The sequence below is a fragment of the Taurulus bubalis genome, assembly GCF_910589615.1.
Source record: "Taurulus bubalis genome assembly, chromosome: 4".
Taxonomy (NCBI): Eukaryota; Metazoa; Chordata; class Actinopteri; order Perciformes; family Cottidae; genus Taurulus; species Taurulus bubalis.
The window spans coordinates 33,416,237-33,440,876 of NC_136592.1; the positions used below are offsets into that span (position 1 = coordinate 33,416,237).

The 24,640-nt window shown below is 45.3% G+C and overlaps 1 protein-coding gene across 1 annotated transcript in view; it reads right to left on the reverse strand.

The window, feature by feature from the left end:
- The window catches only part of LOC306736028 (ALK tyrosine kinase receptor-like), a gene marked incomplete at both ends in the record, with an annotated part of 325,018 nt that overhangs the window by 35,467 nt on the left and 264,911 nt on the right, over positions 1-24,640 (reverse strand). Inside the window, 6 exon segments of the mRNA XM_079217608.1 lie at positions 3,283-3,402; positions 9,363-9,457; positions 10,931-11,103; positions 13,797-13,900; positions 14,396-14,530; positions 18,771-18,902. Coding sequence (XP_079073734.1) covers positions 3,283-3,402; positions 9,363-9,457; positions 10,931-11,103; positions 13,797-13,900; positions 14,396-14,530; positions 18,771-18,902 — 759 coding nt within the window.

Consider the following 24,640-nt stretch of genomic DNA (forward strand, 5'->3'; position numbering starts at 1 on the left):
ATGAAAAGGCCGTTCAATCTGATAATCGGATCCTGACTTAGTCTCAATGCACAGCAGTGAAAGAGGACAAACTCTCTTTCTCCATCTTGTCTGCTCAAATGAGTGCAAAACAAAGCAGAATAACACACATGATAATTAGTTTTTGCATGATATTAATGTCTTCTGGATGCATGATACCATGCATAAAAAACAAGCATGCCTCCTCCTCCAGTGCTTCGTCCTCCTTAAGACGGCCGTTTGAAAGACGGATCAAGGCCGGCGCCATGAATGATCCGAATGCTAACGATAAAGCCGGTGAGGCACCCGAGTCCAATTAATTACAAACGGCTGTTTTGCGTAGCGCTGCTTGTTATCGGTCTCATATCTGTCTTAGTGACTAATGTTCTCCCATCCAAAACCCAGAGCAACAACGCCGAGCTAACCGACTGCCACATCCCACTGTTCATGAAGCGCATCTCCGCTCTGCCGCTAATTAGCGAGCAAGGTGAGGGCCTCCATCCCTCTTTCTGCACAGAGCAACATCTGCTGTCTGTTACTTTCAGAAGTCAATCGGATCGCTTCAATCGCCTTCCCTTCTGTCTTTGACTCGATGCCAGTTTTCATCTACTTCACAGAACTCTTGTTTTTGTTTTTACTTTTGTTGTTGTTTTCAACGCCCGTTGTGGAACACCTTGATATGAAAATGTGCCGTCTGTTCAAAGACGCTAATGCTCTACATGCAGATGAGAGGCAACTCCCATGATGCTTTGTTGCACCCTGACAGTGTTCTCATATCGCCTTATAAGAACTTGTCTTATCTTAATCTTTGTGAATCAAACACACACACACACACACACACACACACACACACACACACACACACACACACACACACTTATACAGTAAATGGCCAGAGAAAAATGAGCCTGGAGCTCATTTTGAGGTTAGCGACGCATTCCTTCCCCATCAGGAGAGGTAATCACAAAAAAGGGAAGCGAGCTCATCTCCTCCCCCCCTCCCAAAAGCAAATGATGAGTCAGCAGTGAGAGGGCAGTGGTGAGAAATGAAAGCTGCCAGAATAGCGGGGAATCAATGGAGATGAGGGGAAGAGAGGAAGAAGAAATACACGAGATGAAGGTGAAGTCAGGGTGAAGGAGGAGAGCAGGAGGGGAAGACGGGAAGAAGAAGACTGACAGTAAGAGGCAGCTGCAGGGTGGGAGGGCAGTAAAGTGAACCAACAGACAGTCAGCGACAGCTTTTAAATGGTGAAGATGGGAAACAAATGGAGAAACACAAAGTGCAGATGCCCAGAAGGAAAGATTAAAGGGGAGAGCGAGAGGAGGCGAGAGACGGGGAAGAGGAGGAGCTTCGTTGGAGTGACGGGTCGGCCGAGCCCAAGCGGCTCCGGAATGGCTGCAAGTGAGACGCGCGGCGAATGCTAACCGCTCACGGCTGTCTGTGAAACGGCCGTTCAGCTCCCCCCGCCCCACTTAATATCTATGATAATCACAGGGGCGAGAGCAGTGTGACCGCACAGTCCCATCTCTCTCGTATTGTAACCACACTGAGGACTACCTGTGTAAGCACATTCAAATAGCCTTTTCTACTGTTGCCCTTGCAGCGAGACCCTGGTGGCACAAGCTCTTCTACTATATATGAAATACCTTTTCATATGCGATAGGACATTTATTGCATATGCAGCGTTTCTTGAATTCAGCATAAAAGACACGAGCCTTTGTTTGCTGACGGAGGCCGGCCTGTTTGCTCCGGTGCAACGCATCATCCTGTAACGTGATCAAATCATCCCGGCTGGCTGAGCGTTAGCATCTGATCTTTCGCTGTCCCTGCTTGACCCGCGAGAGATACGTGGGCCGCCCTGTCTGAAGAGCTGAAGACACATTAGGGAGCGGACACACTTGGCCATTGGTCCGCATTGGTACCATCGGCCTGCTCTGTGTCAGGTGACCTTTATATATCTGAAGCACACACGTTCCTCTTCCTTGTCAAACTTGGCACCTGCATCGCCCACAATGCAACTCCTCCGCTCGCGGAGGCTAAACGTGGCATTAACCCTCAAGCAGAGACGAGGAGCAGGCTGGGGAGGTGCAGCTCGACTCGGGTGACATCACTTGAGGACATTCGTCAGTCGTCACGCAGCTCCTTGTGGCGCCCCAAAAGACTGCACACATCAGATGGAGTGGGTGGAGTTACCCTTCGGCTCTTTATTTCCAGTAAAGGCTGCAGCAACCCGACTAACACCAGAGCCAAACATGGCACTTAGCACCAATTCCCAAGTATGCACGGTCGTAAAAAGGCGTCTTAGCATTAAGTTCTTTGGATAAGAAAAATAGACAACGGAGCAATATTCTCTGGGCTTATGGTAAATTGGCGTGTGTTTTCAAGGGCAGCTTGACAATGCAAAGCAGCCGGTCTTCCAGGGCCCAAAGCGTGAGTGTGATTCCTCTAGCCGGTTTCGAGTGCAAGGCAAGCCCTACGAAATCGATTTGTTGGGCTTTAACAGCGTATGAATGTCATAAAAGCCTTTTATGCCGCCTGGGAGAGAAAAACAAGAGATGAATGCTATTACAATCCTAGAGTGTGGGGACACTCTCAAACCATCTGTTTGGACTGGAAAACAAGTCCTCAAAGTCACTGAGATGAGTTCACATTCATTCAGCGTTGGCATGAGGGTTATGTACAGTGCTACTCTAAACACTGCCTTCCTCGAGCCCTTCAAAGCTACTAGCTGAGGAAATGTGTCTTAGAACAGATTTGATATGAGAGTAACTCTAACTTATGACTATAAATACAGAAATTGAATCTCTGCTTGTCTTTACCCTTTTGAAGCTGGGAAGAGAGCGACTGCGAGGTGGAAAATGTCAAGTCTGTGTAAGTGGCTCCATTGACATTCTCTGGAGACAAATTGGAGGATTTTAGACTTCAAAACTGCCCGTCCTGCTCCATTTAATGCCAAAGGAGATCTCTGCAGCTCTCACTCAGATGGTGGAGCTGGCACAGACCAGCAGGGGGCACACTTACTTTGTTGCAGCCCACGGACGTGCCGGACTCAGCACGTGTAGAGTAATTGTGAATCTTTGATGCATGCAAGTGTGTGTGTGTGTGTGTGTGTGTGTGTGTGTGTGTGTGTGTGTGTGTGTGTGTGTGTGTGTGTGTGTGTGTGTGTGTGAGCGAAGGAGACGTAGGTATCAAAAAGACAAAAATAGACACAGAAGGAGAAACAGTCGGCGTGGAGAGTGTCCTCCTCGATGTTTGAGCCGCGGTCATCGAGCTCCTCTCACTTACAGTAATCTGTGGTGGGGAAGTTGGGCAGAGGGCTCCTGATGGACGGGGGCGTGGTGCTGACGCTCGACCTGAAGGGCGTCCTGGTTGAGCTGGCGACCACCGGTGGAAACTCACCGTTAGCTGAAAGAAAGAAACAGAATTCACTTACTGAAAAAAGGCTGTGCTTTCTCTCATGTGCATCGATGGAAGCCTGCTGCTGTTGGCATTGAGGAACTGAGCGCGCTCAGTGGCTGCAGGCCTCCTCCCCGGCACAGAAAATGAGGAACCACCAGCAGGGGTCATTCTTTCATTTCACCACCAATGGCTATATAGAAGGAGCGGGATGCATTCTCTTCTCCATCTCTCTGTCCGTTGCTGCAGTAGATGGGTAAGCACATTCAGTCGGGGTGATATCAAGCCGGCGGCTTCACCGCATTTCCCAGGACCGAGATCATAAGCTCCCTGGTACCTTGATCTCCCCCTCCCCTGACTTAGATTCTCACCCAGAATTAAGTCTTCCAGGCAAACGGCTGTCTGATTAGATATAACAGTTTGAGATGGAGACAATTTTTTATTTCATTTTTCTAAAGATATTAAAGTAGAGGAGACTCATTTCAACTATAAAGGTTGGATGCTGACGTGGAAAGACAGTCACCTGTTCCCTTAGAGGCGGATCACTGAATGGATGAGTGTGTTTCTCAGAGTGGGCCCGTGCACGTCAATCAGTGGTTTAAAAGATTGGCCCGGTGGTGATACAGAAATCTGCTGCCACATCTGATCAAGGACTGCACAGGCTGCAGGAACAATCAATGCAACCCTGTCAGCTGAACAGAGCAACACTCTTTTCCAGTACAGGGAATGCTGAAATGACAAAAATCAATGTCCTGCAGCTAGCAAACACCCGACAGGACAAGATACAAAACCCCAAAACCAAATAGCTCTTTGCTTCAATGGTACACAGAAGTCACAATTTGGTTTCTATTCTTATTTAGGGAGTCAGGGTTCGGTTTGTGTTCGGTTCAGCGCTAAAAAACAAACAAAAAGAACGAATGCACGATGATACGTTTCTTTAACTTAAAACTGAGAAACGTTGCAAACGTATCTGTATGAAGGGTTATATACGCCCGGTAGAGCGGGGATCTGCGGCTCCGCTCCACTCGCCCATGTCCATGTGTCCTTGGGCAAGACACTTAACCCCAAATTGCTCCCATAGCTGCGCCTGCGGTGTGTGAATGGTGCATGAATGTTAGTTAGTCCTGATCAGCGTGTGGACGGGTGAATGATGACAAGTAGTGTTGAAGCGCTTTGAGTGGTAGAAACTAGGCTATGAAAGTACAGTCCATTACCATTTACCTCTTGCAGCAAAGTGGCGTGAGGACTCGTCGGTACGCAGACGTCCGCACAAATTCCCTCTGATCACCTCACCTAGACCCTACAGGGTCGTCCATGTGGGTAGTACCATTTCAGTTAAAAATGTACCAACAAACCTTCAAAAAAAAGCTACAAAACTGAAGAGTACTGATCTTGGTTCTGCATTATGTGTCAGCTGGTATAGCCTTTACTCAAGAAACTGCAGAGAGTCCACTGTTTCCTTCAACTCGTGTGCACAAAAATGCGAACACCTCTTCATTCCCCACTCTCTTATTTTGAGAACCCAGACATGTTCAGCCGAGCTGCTATAAACGGGTCCGTGACTTGTCTCCAAAGAAGGGCCACGTTTTGTTGAGGAGTTCTGTCCAGCGTCTCATTTCTCTGATGTCTGTTCTGTAGGAAGAGCCTCTGTGCGGCGCTGGTGCTCGGTGACCCTTGTTGAGCCAGGCAGAAGATGTGAGATTATTTCAGAGGAGTCAGATAAGGTTCACGGCGCTGATAGTGCTGCCGGCGTTCGATGCTATGACACTAAACAAGGGCATTGGTTCAGATCCTGACCGTGCTGCTGTTCTGCTGGTCCTGTCTCTGAATTAATATTTATATACTGTCGAACAATAAGACTCACTGCTGCTTCAGTCATGCTGCCACAATGCTTCAGTCTATCAGCAGCAATGGGGGGCTTCCTTATTGCCTTTTCATTGAACACTCAGTGTGCTCAGTGTTGTGTTGAGGCATGCACACAATGCATCGTAAATGACACTGTGTGTGCGTATGACCCGCATATTAAGATCCATTTCTGCTCCGCTTATAGAACTGACTGTTGAGAGTAAGACTACAAGGTTTCATACGGCAACTGTGTGTGTGTGTGTGTGTGTGTGTGTGGGGGGGGGTTCTAGCTGTACACTCTCCAGTCTTATAGAGCACACAGTTTGTTTGTTCTGCAGCTCCATGATATTCTCCGTCGGGCTCCCCATGGATGGTAACCAGGCAGCAGAGGATGATTTAACGGTTCCATGATACTGTTTTCTTTTACTTGCTTCGCTCTTGGAAGCCACAAGTACTCCTGGACAACCCACAGTCGAGCAGGTGGTGTGTCTGAGCCTCGGAAAGGAGTCGCGTGAGCGGAATATCAAGCAGAAATCGGAGTACAAGTTTCCTAATTGCGACCAGCCAATGGGTTGCCCACATAGTGTACTTTGCCTTCCCCGCCATCATCTGGTGGTGTCAGGGGACAGAAGCAAGACATTTCATCTTTATCTCTGTAATCATTTTACCGCAAAAAAACCACTCCCTCATCTCTGTCTCGGCTCCCCCGTCACCTCAAGCTGAAGGCTCACCGTTTATGACAATATGGCGAGGGGCTCCCTCAACAGCTGAAAGGTTTGGAAAGCAACTGGCGCCGAACCATTTGATCCAAGGAAACCTGCTTTAACTCGGAGCAAACAACTTGACGTCAATGTTATTTGTCGGGAACTGCACCTGTGGTCCTCTGGGTGATAAATATAATTAAAGTGCTGTCTCGACTGGAATTTTCACTGAGTAACGAAATCTGGTAACTTTGTCCTCAAAGCTTGAAAAACAACAACAACAAAAACCTGCAGCATTGCTTACCTAAAATACACCACCTAAAAAAATCAATAGCTCATTCCTTCGCCCTGTAATCCTCGAATAAATATCCCGTCTAAGTCACCACCGCCTGGGCGGTTTGATGCAGAGAGTTAATGTGCAGATCTGATGGATCAAATGCCAGTGGCCGCAACGTGTTTGATTGTTTCTGCGCGACGCTGCCCCTCTGTTCCTGTGACCCTGTAGATGTGCACGTATGCAAGTTCAGCAACTTTTTGCATCTTCAACAAAGTTGCTAATAAGGCTCACCGCATTGTAATTCTGAGCAGGGGGGGAGGGGGGCACGCTGCAGCAGGGCGATGGAGGGGAACGGCATCGGTATGCTGCAGCAGCAGCAGGAGGAGGAGGAGGAGGACTCAGCAGGTCCACCACGGAGCGGCGGGAACCAGAGGCCGGGGCGGCGGGCGGCGTGGCCGTCACTGGTCATTAGCAGGACGCCGGAAGCCAGAGACCAGCCCAGAGATTGCTATCGCTATAAGTCAGAATTATTCTATTACATGGTCGCGGTTAACATGTTTTGGTACGTTTTCTCAAATGCAAGGAAACACTTCTGGACTCATCATCTGTAACCTTGCATGTTCTGCTTCTACGTAGATGCTGAAGGCGGCCCGTAAGCCTGGGAGAGACCGCCATTTGAATGCGGTAGCTTTAATTAGCGCCGCTGTAATGTCATCGCCGTGAACACACTGAGGACTGTTGAGCATCTGTAGTTACTGGTCCGTGATGTGTCTCTGCGTTTTCTCAAAACTCACAGGTGCAGGTGCACAATTAATGCAATGGGTACATCTGAGTAGTTGTATTACATGAGTTACAGCGACAGATAGCAGCCAGCCAACCCGTCTGCACATAATTGGAATGGAAAAACTAACTGGATCTTCATTGTACATAGATAGAACTATAGAGTGTGGCTGTGTGGGTAAAACACAGTTTGATGAAATCCAATTATTTCCATCCAAATCTCCGAAGGGTGACGTCAAGGCCCCGGGACTTAGGGGGCAGATTTCAGTGTGATGGTGGGAGGCAGCTCATTGCTGGGGGAAAAGAGCTGATGGCACAAGGCGGAGACAAAAAGATGAACTTCCTGTGCCGTCTAACACAATGAACTAATTTATTGATGCTGGTGAAGATGAAATGATAAAACCGACAACCAGGTACAACACCTGAAGGGCAGCGGATGCATCATCACACACACGCGCTTCCCAAACTATAAATCAGGCTAAGGCCAACAGAAGGCCACGGACGGCTGGCGCTCTGCATAATGTGTTCACAGTATGTTTTCCCACTGCAGCACATTAGTGGGGCCGTGTCGCGGCGCTCAGGGATCCATCATGCTAATCCCCCACAGTGATCGCGACGCCTTTTGCCGAGCGTCGGCATCTCCCATCGGCCGGCCTGAATGATGGCAGATACAAAAAAGTGTCTGCGTCAAGCTGAAGGTAATGGAAGTGAGCAAAGCGTGGATGGATGATCCTTCGGCGCTGCCATACCCGCGCTGAAGGACATAAAACACACATTGGTGTGCAAACATCTCCTGGAGAATGTCATGTCTTTCAATCAAGAGGCTCCGGCCCAATAAGCCGATGCTGACGGAGGACGATCTTCTCCAGCTTGGACCAACAGCAATTCCTCACATCAATATTCAGCTGATGAACTCATGTCATCTGATTGCGATTTACAGTTAGGTCGATAGTGTTGTTATGATATCTGTGATCAATGACTGAATTCAATAAAAACACCCTCCATTGAATGAAAACTAGCATCTAAATAGCTCTAATAAATCAGCTTTGAACAACATTGTATCTTTTAGTGACAACTGAAACGTCACTTGGCTTTTCCCATAACGATGTGAAATGTTGATTGCGCAATGTGATGGCTGTAAAATAATGACTCCATCTGCATTTCGATTGGTTCCCTGCAAGCCTCGCTTTCGTGATGTCATTCTGTCCGCCGCAGGTACGATCTCCCCGGAAAATACATTTTATTTACTCGTTCTAAAATGAATCACTGCGCTCTATCACATCAGATCAACACCGGTTGCCACAACAATAACACCACGTAGACGCTCTACAGTGGAGAAGTGGAAAAGTTCTTCTGTCGCTGCTGTAATTGTCCCAGCATGGCCACCGTACCAATCCCTTCTTACCTTGGACAACACGACGGGGTTATTCTTCTTCTTATAATCTCCCTGGCCAGCACCAGGCAATGCATCAAATGCCTTCGCCTCTTGAATCTAATTCTTGGCCGGGTTGTCGTCACTTTAACACCGTTCCAGTTTAACACTGTTCCCATTACTATTCCCGGCACAGAGCAGTTCCTTCCAGATGGGCAGAGATGGAGGGAGGCACTGAACTCCTAACCTTTCATACTCCAGCCTCCGGATTTGGTTATCATCACACTCCTGTTTTTTTATACTGATACTCAATCATAACACAAAAGTATCCGGAAAGGAGACTTGACCTTTATGAGTCTGCAGAACAACATTCAAACATGAGCCCTTATCAGGCAGCAGGCTGGATCGTGGCAGACTGGAACTGTTCTGACATTTCAGGACAAATCAAAGGTTCTCAAAGAAAGTATGCTTAAAGACCATGTACTGTATATATTATATAAACCCTTTATCAATTCCATAAAGCGAAGGCAAAAGTGCAGTTCATTTACAAAATTTATCATATAAGGAAGTAGTAGACTTGCAAGGATTTTCTGATATTATTTTCAGATTTTTCTCTGAGAAATGCACAAAAATAAATCCTGAGCACTATATTATGGCGAAGTCAAGGGAATTTCAATGTTAAGTGCGTCCTTGATGAACGCCTCAGTGAGTGTAAAACTGCCGCTCAGTCAAACCTTATCTCTATACAACATGAACATAGTGCACGGCTGTTTGGATTACTAATTAAATTGCTTAGGTCACTTTGTTTACTTAAGTTTGTCTGAAGTCTATAAAAGGAGTTTACACTTCTCACAGCAATCCATTTTTTTTACCCTCGTTATGCTCGTCACGGACAATCAATCAGGCTGTCAGTCAAAGGTTTCACCAGCTCAACCCAGATTCGATGAAGTGAGAGCGGAAAAAAAGCTTTTTACATTTGTTTTATGGTACTCACATGCCAAGAAGCAGTCCATACTGAAAGAGAGGTTGTCTATGGAGACGGCTGAACCGGGTCCAGGTCCATCTTCAGCGCTGAACTGCAGCCAAAACCTACGGAGGGACACAGCTGTTTAACAACCGCACCGGCTGGGAAAGGTTGGATGGCTTCTGACTGAAAGGAAGTGAAGAAGAATTTATAGCACTTTAAGAAAAATGTCTTTGACCTTTTGGTGTGCGTTGTACGCCTGTGACAGCTCGGTCTATATTATTACCAACGGGTCGCTCTTTCAGCAGATACAGAAAAACAGTTCAACCTCTCTCGGGAGGAAAGACGTCTTCCTCTTCTCAATGATATATGTTTAAATATAAAAGATAATGTGCAAGAGCTATACATCCAAAACCTTTTAAGAAAATAGTTTGTTATCTTTCTAAGATGAGAGGATAACTAGTCTGGCTCTTTCCAAAGATCCACCTACCAGTTCAATAATTAACATCTTATCATTTAAATGATTAGCCGGACAAAAATCTAAGGATAAAAACGTAAATTCGCCATTTTGTGCCCTTTCTCCTGTCCTTATGCTAAGCTAACTGGCTGCTTACTCCAGCTGTCGGTCTTGTCCTCTACATGCAACTCTCAGGCAAGAAAACAAATACGCGTATTTCCCAAAATGTCAGTTCTTCATAATTCTGTCTGATTTATTATTTTTTACATTGTCTGTACAATGATGTTTACAGGAAGTGATTGTCTGTGTCTGTTATACTGTAAATATGATCCAAAGTCATTCCTCTTCAATACTAGCGGTCATACCGATAAGAGGTTTGCATCTGGGAATTTTAACATTTAATAACTACATGATATGTTTTTCAACCTGATGGCAGACCCACATAATCACTCTGAGTCCACGCAGCACACTGTCAGTTCTGTCCTGACATTTGTCTGCACTCCAGGCTGTATTTCTGATTCTATTTAAGCTCTACAAAGGTCACCGCGCAAAGACTGGCAGGTTCAGCCAATGGTTAAGGACATGACATTCTAATTAACAGCACAAGCACAGCTGACTACATCACCCAGGAATCAAAAACTAATCGCTCTCAGGGGAGCAGGATTATCCCAGCTCGAATGGCCAAAAACCCCCAGTCAGGAGAACAGATGAAATCATCTGGGGTTTCTCTTTTCATATTGCTTTACTCTATTTTGTTTTAATTTCTCTCTCGTTTGAGGGGAAATTGGGGCCGTCGCTAATTGGGAGGCAAGTAGGGTGGTAAGAGCCTTGAGTATTGATTTCTCCTCTCTTCATCACAGAGTGGAGCAAAAGGAGAGAGGTCTATGTTGGACAGGTCCACGGCACAAGACTAGAGTCCCTGTGGGGTTCATTCATTCTGCAGAGTTCAGAGGTACAGTTTCCCAGAACATGTAAATGTCTGAGCTTCTTGGTTCTGTTTCTCAAGACTTCCTTTCCGAGTGCAGGAGGTCTGTCGGGGATGAGAGCTAGACCCCTTCGCTCTGACGTGCCAGTTTGATGCCTTCATACACATGCAGCTCGATCATAATCAAAGCGCCTGTTACAGCCGAGTGCTCCGTACCAGTCTGACAGCCCGTAGAGGGGAATTATGACGAGTTTCCAGCCCCTTTCGGATTTGAGCTCGCCGGTGGAGCGCCACAGTCTGCGCTGCTCCTCGCGGCCCGTGGCGTTCTCCGCTATCCACAGGGACAGCGACCCCCTCTGCAGGCCTCCGGAGCACAGCCAGAACCGCACCTGGAAGGTTGGAAGTTTAAGTGAGCAAAGGTGACCGAGACGATGTTGATTTTCGAGGCTGACAATTAAAGAGAACAAATGAAATAGCACAGCAACTTCTGAATTCCTTTTGAAATATTGTGTTGACTCAGTCGTGTACCGGGTTACCGCTCAAGGAAGGGATGCACTTCAAACTGCTTTGAGCGCAATCAGCAACGGCCATCTGTTCAGCTCTAATTATTCGAAGATTAATAAAACTCAACCAGGATCATGATTCTGAGTATTTTGCTATCTATGTTTCTCCTTGCATGCTTTGGCACAAATCAATCTCATTTCACCATTTCCAGGAGGGATATGGTCGGTGTAAACCTGCTTCCAATTACACAACAACCGGGCCGTGGCAGGAATTAAATAGTAAAAGGAAGTCTGAAATCTAAAGCCTGCTAACAAGCAATGGGATGAGACCATGTCCCTCTGCAGCATTTCGGTCACGCCAAGAACATAATTCTTGCTTTCACCATTTAAGTGGAACAGATGCTGGCTTAAGCCTGATGAAAAGCACACATAGAGACGACACTACGCCCGGACAACTACATTTGGGGCTTTCATGTTGAGCGCTCGCATTGTGCTCGTTCGACAGCAGGTTGCCGTCCTTATCGTCCGCCGCCGGGCCGCATGCTGGCCGGTTAAACATCAAGATTACCGGCGCTGCACAGCGCACGCCGGGCAGGACATGAAAGTGGTCTGCAGCTAATACCCAAAGCTAATATCCTCAACATAGTTGTCCAAGAGCGGACAGGCTAAAGGGTTCAGTGTAGAGAGAAGGATTTAGAGCGTTAATCTGGAATCATGGCTAATCTTTGGCCGCGCGCCCGAGGAGCTGGAAGGAAAGGGTTTTTTGTTTTATTTTCTATCTTCCTTGCAGCCAGTTCCTTTTGCTTGTTTCTCTTGTGCAGACTACATGTATTCCCCCTCTCTCCCATTATCTCCTTTTCTGACCTCTTGACCTTTTCTGTCACCTCCCCACCTCTGTGTCTGCTTGTGTCATCTCCAACACCGCCTGCCAACTCTAAATATGCAGGACACATGCAGAGGGCCAAAGGTTGCTGAGCTGAGCTATATCAAAATAACATAAACTAAATTCTAGATGCAACAGCATCAATCAAGGGTTCAAGCACACAACCAATCACCCCGGAGACGTGCGCTGTGAGCGCCACGAGCTAAATAATGCATGGATTCTGATTATTTTCACAACTAGGTCAGCAGATTCAATCTGTGATGGATGAGGTCAACCTCTCTGCCGGTTAGGATCTGTTTACCTGCTGCCTCGGTACTGACATTTGATTTTTGAGCTGAGAGCTATTAACATATCAAATAATGAAGTCAGTCAATTAATTAACAGCTCAATGGAAACGGTCACCGGAAAGAATATTAAATTGTTTGCATAATAGCCTGTGGCGCTTTTCAAATGTAAGAATGACAAAAAGGCAGCTCCCTTCCTCATTGATGAAGATATTAGTTATATTAGTTTTATAGGGAGAGATCTGTTCTCACATCCTCATGACTTCCTGTACGCGGCGCTATCGATTCTGCCGACAAGGATTACATAATCATTATTGTAGAACATGATTACGGTGGACTCATGATAAGAATACTTATCACTGCTTCAATTGATTGAATTTCTGATTATGAATAATACATACTGATCCGCCCATACACATATTCAAACTCCTAGTTATATGGTAATCTACTCATACATGTATATACACATATATAGTACATGATACATACGCATACAGTACATATATCCTCACAAGTATATATTAATTCATATATTACTGCCAGCAGGCACATTTAAATACATATAATCTGATTGATTTGGGTGATGAAGCACTTAAAAAGCAACAATGCAGTACGGAGCTAAGCCAGTCACAGATCTGAAAAGCTACCGCTAACTTCTGTTCACCGATTGCAAAAAGCCAAGATGGCGACGGCCAAAATCGCCAAGCTTGAGGCTTCCAAACGGCAGTCCACAAAGCAATGCGTGACATCACGATGGTTACGTTCACTTCTTATGTACAGACTGATGAGGAAGGGAGATAATCTGCATCTAAAGAGTTTGGAGGGTTCTATTCTTCATGCTTTCCACAACCAGAAACACAAAATAAAGATGAATAACTCATTAATGGTGTCTACCTGCTCTAATGTAAGCTGCAAACGTTAGCAAGCCTGGCTAACTAACATGACGTTGATGACATTTCCAAAAGCAATAACGTATCTTCAATACATACATGTATGTCCAACATGTAGTCACCTATTACACACGTGTGGGAAATTGTGATACATAGCAGACTTATTCCTGAGTCATTGCCAAAAAAAATTGATTTACGAAGTCACTGTGACCTTTGGCAACCATCCGAATCAGTTCATCCTTGAGTCAAGGTGGATGTTTACTCCCAATTTGAAGAAAGTCCCCTCCAGGCGTTCCAGAGATATCGAGTTCACGAGAATGGACAACCCGAAAACACGGCGCCTCCAGCCGGTGCAGAGGTGCAGAAAATGACAGGGCTGGAAAATTCACTGCGCGGAGGCCAAGGTGCTAATAATCAGAGTGGTGCATCTGGCCCGTTATCATTTAAAGCAGCAGTGAGACCATCTCAGAGAATGAAGAGGACAACTTTCTCCGGGGAGAAGACTAACTTTACTTGGCTCACCGAGCAAGGGGAGTTTCTCAGGGGAGGCGGGAAGAGAGGGCTCCTCAGGACGGCCGGGCCCCGCTGGCCTGTGGATTGGCCCCCTTCCACACTGAACGAAGCACCTTCAACACACACATTAAAAACACGTCAAAATATCTGGATATGAAATGAATACAAAGTTACACATAAAAGTTTTGAAACGGGATCGCAGCGATAGTTCTGCATGGCCTCAGTGATACAACCAAAGGAAGATTAATCAAAAAATACTGTGCAAGAGAATAATACCATCTACCTCTGAGACTTATGTAAATAGTTGAGAGCAAAAACAAGCCTCGGCAAAGCAAGACTTTAGATTCTCATATGGAGACACGGCACTGACTATGAACCTTTACAGCCGTTGGCTGCGTTAGCTGCGTTAGCTGCGTTAGCCGCACGCCGCTCTGAGCCAGACAACCCATCAGAGGGGCTGAGGACATTCCTCACAGCTGTTTAGACTCAAATATTCAATAACAGGGGTTTTCCTAAATTTGCCCCTTTGAAGAAGTTTGCCCACTTTAATGAGGCATCGACACCTGCTAAGACATTTCAGAGAGCATGACATCATTTGGTCGGGTCACCTGACGACGGGCAGCTCTGCCTGGTGGCCTTGGCTGCAGACGGGAGTCTCCTCCAGGAGAGACCGCGGCCCGCAACGGACTGCCAGCCGCACTCGCCCTCTTCAAAAGAGCAGTAGCTGCCATTGAGAAAGTGGCCTGGAGAGAGACAGGAGAGAGAATACATCAGGGGAGGAGAGGAGAAGATGATACGGAGGCAAGTAATGAGTGGACAGGCCCAGCAGGCGGTCGAGAGAAGAGAGGATGGAGCGAACCCTGACAGCCAAACTACCAAGGAGAAAGAGAACAGGGGGGGAATCAAGGAGATGAGAGAGCGTCATTCAGGTGGGGGGAGGGGCAGACTAATGGCCCACAGGACTCAATGTGTTGGTGAAAATTACAGTTGAGGTGCGGTGGAGTGACTCTGGAAACGGAAGCAGAAAATGGAAAAAGCACGAAGTAAAGAGAGTCTGAGGGGAAATGAGAAAGCCGAGGTGGTGACATGATGAGTTTCCAGCTGCCGATGAACTTGAAGTCACTTCACAGAACGTCGATGTGCGGCCTCATTGCATCCTGGTGCATTTCCACGCCGCGTCCTAATGAAAAGGTACACACACCTCCATCTGCAAACAAGGCCTCCCCTTTTATGTTTGGTTAAGTAACCGGCAGAAAAAGAAAAATCACCTCCAGCTTAGGAAGTGCAAATATCAAAATACCCACTATTTGATCAACGGCACATTTTTTTTATTGCATTTTTCACTTTCAGGACAGCCTCTTCACTTACAGATGACAGGGCTGTGTGTATGTATACACACACACACACACACACACACACACACACACACACACACACACACACACGTATACACAGCTGAAGTGACACTTCACTGGAAATACCTGCCACATGAATACATCAAATAATGTGGATGATTAAAGTGTGCTTATTACACGAGAAGCGTGTATTTGTATTGATGTCGATGAGTCACACCTCGCATTCCTCGATGTGTTGAAGGCACATGTTGTTAAACTGCGTATGAAGGAGCCTCTGCATGTCGGTAACTCATACCAGTCTTTAACTTTAGTTGACGACGAGAACGATGGTGTGAGTTTCTGAATTTTCAGCTGAAGTTTGCTTCATGTTCCTTTTTATCCCGAGCCACTGAGTGCCCATTACCGATAAGAATCTGTGAGTGGGCTGATAACAGTGTGCCTTTTGGAAAAGGCCTCACCCAGATAATGGAAGTGAAAGTGGCCTGAGCAGAGATCATAAAGCAGGTGTTCCTGAGGAAGGAAACCAGGAGAAATGTTTCGTTCATCAAAGTCACTGGCTTTTTAAATGTTTTGTATAATCCCACAAAATGGTCGACAGGTTTCAAAGACCCGATATAAAGCTATTAGCGCCATTTCATTTGGAAGTTTCAGCATTAAAAACATGTTTTTACAACCAACAAGCTAAAAGCTCCTCTGCAGGTTTCGGCGAGTGTTGTGTGGTGTAAGAGTCATCCTCCTCGTTACATGAACCAGGCGCTGAGCACGGGGCTCAATGTCACATCCCCCGCTCGCCGCTCGCGACGCGAATGAAGAAGTCGGCGATGATGTCACCGCAGACGCATTAGCGCGTGTCACTTGGCGCCTTTTTCTTTGCGACCCGAGCTGTCATTCGTAACCGCTCCCCATCCGTCCAGTTTAGCCGCTTACAAATGGATTCAACCTGAAACAATTTATTTAATGAGGCGTGAATAAGGCCGACATCACGGTGCCATTACTGTTTCATGAAAGCCGACATGGACATCGCTCAGTCTTTATGAACGTGTCATTCGGGTAATAAAGTCACGGCGACATGACGAGAGGACGCGGATAACATGCTTATGTCCCGTGATCATACAGGTGATGACGGCTGGGAGGCCCTGAGAGGCAAGTGAGAGGAACAAAACAAAAAAACTAAAATGCCTTTGCTCCTGAAGAATAGATGAAAAGGTTTCGCCTGAATAATCTGACAAAGCTCCTTTTCTTTTCTTTTAAAGCGGGGAAACACTTGGGAAATAAAAAAATATGTTTTGCTGGGATCATTCTTCGAAGTAACGTTTTCTTTCCCACGTTTTCTTTTTTTCATCTTTAAGAACCGGTGAAAGAAATTATTGCGTGATGTTGTCGAACTCGTTTTTGGCCACAAAGGGCTGAAGAAGTGCATCACCACCGTATGTTCCAATAGGATGAAAGGCGTTCACGTTTTCTCCCAGGTGAGTTATGATTTCTTCCACACGCATACATACACACACTCATACATACACACACTCATACATACACACACATCATGGGTGTTTGCATGTTCCTGGAAACCTGGGAGAAAATGTAAATGTTGTTAGTCCTATTTAAGATGTCGGGGCGTCTCGTGGGGCCAATATGATTATTACCACAACAAACAAAGAAAATCCACGGATTAAAAAAGAAAAAAAATGAATGAAGGAAAAGGATATGAGCCATAAACCTTCTCCTCCACCTTCTAAACACAGCAGAGAAAACTATTTAGATCAGACTGAGGAATTGGAGCTCCAGATTATTTCTATACAACGGCCCTTATGGCGTGTCATGAATATATTTCTTCTTTTCTTTTCCGTTACCTTGGAGAGAAGTGTTCATAAAGATAGAATAAAGTATTATTTCATTTTCAAATGCCATCACAGGGTTGTAACAGTGACATTTTTATGCTTCCATAGATCTAGGGAACAAGTTGTCAGGTTCATAAGAAGTGATGCAGTGCATGTAGGTTAGAAGGACTGAATGGTTACAAGAATCACAAAGAAAGACATCACAGTCCTGGCCTCATGTGTAGTGATGTTTGTTCTCACTGATGCTGCTTTATGGATGAAACAAAAGAATTTCTGCATGCATCCACCTTTTGATGCAAGCCGCGTCGCTCCGTGTAGTCGCGGGGATGCGGTCGTGTCGGGAACCGAGGGATGTCTGCAGAATTCAGACCGACCGAGATCAACCGGAGGAAGCCGTGACTCTCAGAGAGCGGCGGATGTGTTTATGCATAATGAGGCGGCGGTGGGACGGCGAGGGAGAGCCGCAGGGGACCTGGTTCCCCTTATATGTCAGGCGTCTTTGTGATTGAAACAAAGCTAGGTTTGTTCCTCCCCCCCCTCTGTTAATGAGCCCTGACAGTGCTTATGACGGATTTAAATAGATCAAATCAGATGGAGACAACTGGTGGATAGATCATAGAGAACAGGGGATCCGGGAGGGAACACTGTGTGATTTGGGTAGCGGGGGGGGAATCGTTACAAGTGATGGAGATGCAAAATGGAGCCTGAGGTGCGGTAGCAGATTGCGGTTGACAGCGGGAGTAAAGAGACACATGTGAGTAGCAGCGTGGACTGATGAATCAACAATGGGTTGTATAACGGTTATTGCTCATTTAAGAAAATAAGAGCGCTCAGTGGGAAAAGGGTGTGTGGAGGTGGAGAGAGAAGAGGATCTTAAACGTGTCCCAGCTGAATCACAGCGATCAGCCTTTCCCCTCCGGACCCATCAGCCTTCACCAGCCTGTCCCTCCTCTGTTTGAGCTTGATGCAGCTATGCAATCATACCCATCTCATTACTGTATTCATAACCCATATTTCAGACACGTTCACCCAGAAAGCCGGAGATGGTTGCAGAGTAAAGTCAATGTTTGAGTTTTCTACTGATCGTTATTTGTGCAGTAAAAATCAGATTCTGGCTTCGACGATCGAAACGTCAAACACGCGTCGTGCCCACGGCACAAACACTCTGTTATTACATTAAAACGGGGATTATGCCCCTCGGGTTGCCTCTGGGCCAATTAGCGCTGATAAGTCCTCCTGCAGCAGGGAGCGGAACGGCGCCCGGCTGGGATTTTGCACCCTCTCGTTAGCCCCTTTAGCTCTCAGATCCATCGTAGGCGAACCTACAAGCACAAGGGAGCGGCCACCATCCGTTTCTTAATAAGCACCGCATGGGGGACCGGCAGAGTGGGAGGGAGCGAGGAAAAGCAAAAAGAAAACCGAGCCTTTGACTCCTCGTCTGTTAATCGTGAGGACGATGTAAAACGTGGATGCATGCAGGTGGGACGACAAAAAGATCCTCACCACACACACACACACACACACACACACACACACACACACACACACAGCAGGGCCCGGGGCACGGCGCCTGTGAGTAAGATGTCAGCATATAGTCTCGTGTTCCCTCCTAGGCCTCGAGCAAAGCAGAAAACAAATGTGCAGAGAGATAGAAATAACAACCACGGAGTATGTCAAGGGTGAGAAATGCTAGCCAAGCATAGAATACGCTGCCTTTTTCTTTCTTCTTCTTCTTTCTGCCCCCTTTTCTTGTTTTTCACATTTTTCTCATTCCCAGCAGCTGTACTCACGACAGAGGTCGCCCTCGTCGTCGCCGAGCCGGCAGTCCGTGCTGAAGTCACACAGTTTGTCCAGAGGGACCCCCGGGCCCTGGTGACAGTGGTACCGGCCCACCAGGGTGACGTTGGGGCCGGGCGCCGGGGCTGGAGGAGGAGGAGGAGGAGAAAGAGAAGAAGAAGAAGAAGAAGAAGGAGGAGAAGAAGAAAAGAGTGTCATATCAAAACCTTCCTCACACAGTTTAAGCAATGTTGGGAAATGAAATAACAGAAAAGGAAATGTCTCCACATTACCCTCTGAGTTACTGTATTGAACACTATGTGTCAGACACAGATCATAACTCAGGGGAAAATATTCTTTGCAAACAGTATAAAAATATACAGTATCTCCGTACGAGTACATCAGTCAGTAAGAATGGCTCATACAACCCCTGACTGCAAGCCCTCTGCATCGCAGACTGCCTGTTCATCATAAATAACTTGGCCCAGGCTGCATCTGCCTTTGAATACAGAACATATCCATCAGACATGAACACAAGCAGCGGAGAAACAATGGCCTAGATACTCAAACAGGTAGTGCCGAGGGGGGGGGGTTGGGGGGAGGGCAACACAACATTTGCATATCTATGCAAATCAGAGGAGTGATATCTCCAGGTTGTGAAAAAACGGACCGCTCACCTCCACCGTCATCATCACAAGCTGTTCACAGCAAAGAGAACAAAACAGAGAGGCGGAATCGGTCCCTGTTCACCCCCCACCTCTCTTGTAAGGAAGGAAAAAGTGATTGTTATCATGAGTGAGGGGATCTGCTGACTGTAGTTTTGCCCTTGATCTGTATTATGTAGATTTGTTCCCAACTCAGACGAACACGAGAGTCGGAAGTGTGCGATAGCGCTGCGGAGGCCGAGGAGGACAGGCTGAGAGGACAAGATAGGCCGGCGGCGAGCCGCTAGTTATGACACAAAAGTGATGCAGTGATGCACCCTTTGTGTTCTCAGTTGGCGTGACACAATGACACAATGACACGATGACACAATGATACAATGACACAATGATACAATGACATAATGATACGATGACACGATGACACGATGATACAATGATACAATGACATAATGATACGATGACACGATGACACAATGACACAATGATACAATGACATAATGATACGATGACACGATGACACGATGATACAATGACACGATGACACAATGACACAATGATACAATGACACAATGATACAATGATACAATGATACAATGACACGATGACACAATGACACAATGATACAATGATACAATGACACAATGACACGATGCCACGATGACACAATGACACGATGACACAATGACACAATGATACAATGACACAATGACTCAATGATACAATGACACAATGACACAATGACACGATGCCACGATGACACAATGACACAATGACACAATGACACAATGACACGATGACACAATGACTCAATGATACAATGACACAATGACGCAATGACACAATGACGCGATGACTCAATGACTCAATGACACGATGATACAATGATACAATGACACAATGACACGATGCCACGATGACACAATGACACGATGACACAATGACTCAATGATACAATGACACAATGACGCAATGACAAAATGATACAATGACACAATGACACAATGATACAATGACACGATGATACAATGACAAAATGATACAATGACACAATGATACAATGACACAATGACACAATGATACAATGATACAATGACACAATGACACAATGATACAATGACACGATGACACAATGACACGTATCATCGTATCATCGCGTCATCGCGTCATTGTTGCCGTGATGAAATAATAACTCGGTGTTGGCAAGAATGTGGCGATTACAAGACCCATGACGCAGTGGTTACGACTCGATATGTTGTTACACTGTCAGCGAGGTGATGTATTGCGATTGTATTCAAATTCTAATGTTCATGCAGTGGAGTGTGCATTCATCATAGTCCCTGTAACATCCGCCATCACAGCACTTTCAGCCACCATCTGCCTCTAGACTATTGATCAAAAAGAGATAGTGTGTTTGAGGATCGATACGGGTTAAAAAATATAATATCACATTACTCAAGTGTATCAATATTTCCCCTCCCTCCCCCAAACAACTGCTTGGTAATAATGCGGTAGACGGCGGACATTCACTCCCTTCTGCCACTGCGCAGAGAAACCTCGAGGCCCAGTGGGAAACTCAATGAGATGAAGGCTTTTCTTGTTTTTTATTGGACACAAATGCATTAGTCAGGGGGCCTCCTGCAGTCCGGGGCCCCGACACAGTGGTGCCGTGTCGGGGGCCCTAATGGCTGCAGAGAGACACATTAACATGTCAGTGAATAATCCAGTTCAAATTCTTTAAAACCATATTAGCCTTGGTAAACAACTTCAATGCTCTGCTGCACACTATGAATCAGCTTATTTTTTTACAGAAGTAAAGTCTGCGAGCATCAAATCACATGTGACTTTAAAAAAATATAAATATTTTCCCAGATGAGCACAGAACACGCCGACTGAGCCATTTTCATTCAAATGAGGCACGGAGGAGGCTTGTTTGTTTATGACCGTCTGCGTGTGTGTGTGTGTGTGTGTGTGTGTGTGTGTAGATGTGGTCTTGCTATGTGTATTGAGTGATGCTCGGCACATGCATTATGCATCCATTGTGCTCGGTGGCTTCCTCGCCGTATAATGTTGACACCGCAAGCAGAACGCTTTATCAAGGAAGAGCAAAAGAAAAAGTCTAACAGAGTACGCCGGAACCTTTGGGCAAGGTATGCAAATTCATCGATTTATCTGAGTTTGAAGACAGTGGAGTAAAACAAATAATAAAGAATTCACGATGCCGCTGAACCTTGAGCTCCTCGAGCAGGTAAGGGCGGGTCTTACGTCACACTCAGACTGTGGAAGCAAGCGGGTCAGAGGGGGAGGAATTGCCTGTGGGAGTGACTTTTGTTGGGTGTTTGTGTGGCGGGGAGCCGGACAGGTGACCAGAGAGGACTCGGCAGCCGCTGATAAATGAAGAACAGATGGTACTTCAGGTACTTGTTGGATGCTGCTTACACCCGGAGTCTCTACACACGGCTCTTGAAGCTACAGAACACTTAAACTGTCAAAGAAAGCTCGGGTTATTATTATTATTATTTCCCTCGGCGACGTCATGGCATGAAAACGGTTTGATCTTCTGCATGTATGAGACACGCGCTGAGGTAATGTAAACAGCCGCGCAGAAAGGAGCTCGATCAGATCAAGCTGTTGTACGCGACTTAACACGGGAATGTTGTTCCAGGTGTTTATGACAAATGTTCAAAAAGGTGTCAGATAAAGAAGAGACATCCAGCAGACAAGACACTGAAAGAAACCTTTCATGCAGCAACAAAAGCGGAGCTACTCAGGAGATCAACGCAGACGCCGCCTTTCCATCACAAGCGGCATTCATCATTTGACACATGGAGCCTCTTAAGCGAAGGCGTACTCCAGCGTCGTTGTGTTTGCTTTTTTTATATATACTGCACATTATTATTTCTGATACAAAAAAACTAACAATCGGCATGATGACATCTCGTTCACACTCCCACCCGCCAGCTTTCAGGGCCTCGTTCCTAAATGATGTCAGCTGCTTCTTCAGGGTCCGCTGGGCTGAGAGTCTTCTGTTGAGACAACGTGACGGACGGGGCTGCAGTCTCAGCTCGGATGCTCGTTGGAGAGGAGAGAGTCAGACGTACGGGTTTGGTTACCAGGATTGATTGTTGGCAACTTGCGGTGGGTAATTGCTGAACAGGTGTCCAGATAAGAGTCAATTAGAGCATGGGATGCTGTCAGCATGGCGCATTCACATGTTTCTCTATCGTTGGAAACGGCTGCTCTTATTAGCGGGTTTTATTCTACACCCTGACTGTCACCGGCTAACGCCATGTATACCTGCAGAACGATGCGTTAAAACAACTAGAATAAAAACTAATCTTCTGGACATTTTCTTTGGCAGCTGATAAAACCCAGTCGTTCGGGAAGAACGCTTGGCACTGTACGTTTCTGCAAGCTACAGATGTGTTAAATTATTATTGTTTGTTGTGCATTCGATCAGCACAATGATCTGTGTGCTCCGTCGTGTATCAAGCAGCCGGGAGAGTTCCATGGCAAAAAAACTAGCAAAACAAGTTCACTCAGGATGGAGAACATGGCAATCAAATAATCAGGACCTTCACCCAGGAGACCGCTGTTCACGTCTCTTGTGAAACCAAAAGTCAGAGCTGACCTCACCCCTGTGATCTAACCTTAAGGGCGGTTGTTCTTTAACTGTGTTACATTGTTGTGTTACATTGTTGTGTTACATTATTTCAATATCATTTGAACACATTTCCTCTATCATGCTTAATATACCTTTTTACAGTATTACTTTTGATACACTTTGTATATATTTTTGTATCATAAATTGTATGTTTCTTTTTATATTTTAGTTAAATTGTTTTACTTATTATGACATTGTATTTTATGTCAGTATTAATTCTTATAGACTTAATATATTTTGCTCTATTCTTCGTATACGTTTATATTTTCACTCTTTTTTTCTGTTGTAATTTGGTATCTTTTGTATTTTTGGTTCAGAAACGACGACAATCAAAGGATCCCTTTGGTTTGCAGGAAAGCAACATGCCAATGTTATTTTTCTGTTTCCTGGCTTGCCTGGTAGAATGTACATAACTTCCTGTAATTATGAGGTCAGACACAATGAGCACAGAGCTATGATCAAATTGCTCAAAAGCATACCTGGATTAAATGTATGTCAGTTTTCTAATGATCACCTAATATTCTAATGCAGGCCAATTATAAGATAAGAGACATTTTGAAGTTCCTCTCATGTCTGCTAAAGTCAGCCTGCCATGTTTTATAGATGTGTTTTTAATAAAGTTTTGTTTTTCCTCTCCCTCTTCAGAAAATCCCTTTCATCAGATTACCAGCCAAGTCGCCCACTTTTCAACTTTCACTGATGATCTGCTTTCAGATGAACATGAGGGAGCTGTATACTCTACATACTGTATACTCTGTATACTGTATACTCTACATACTGTATACTCTGTATACTGTATACTCTACATACTGTATACTCTACATACTGTATTCTCTACATACTGTATACTCTGCATACTGTATACTCTGTATACTGTATACTCTACATACTGTATACTCTACATACTGTATACTCTGTATACTGTATACTCTACATACTGTATACTCTGTATACTGTATACTCTACATACTGTATACTCTACATACTGTATACTCTGCATACTGTATACTCTACATACTGTATACTCTACATACTGTATACTCTGTATACTGTATACTCTACATACTGTATACTCTACATACTGTATACTCTGTATACTGTATACTCTGTATACTGTATACTCTACATACTGTATACTCTGTATACTGTATACTCTACATACTGTATACTCTGTATACTGTATACTCTACATACTGTATACTGTATATCTTTATGCTGTATACTCTACATACTGTATACTCTGTATACTGTATACTCTACATACTGTATACTCTACATACTGTATACTCTGTATACTGTATACTCTACATACTGTATACTCTACATACTGTATACTCTGTATACTGTATACTCTACATACTGTATACTCTGTATACTGTATACTCTACATACTGTATACTGTATATCTTTATGCTGTATACTCTACATACTGTATACTCTGTATACTGTATACTCTACATACTGTATACTCTACATACTGTATACTCTGTATACTGTATACTCTACATACTGTATACTCTACATACTGTATACTCTGTATACTGTATACTCTACATAC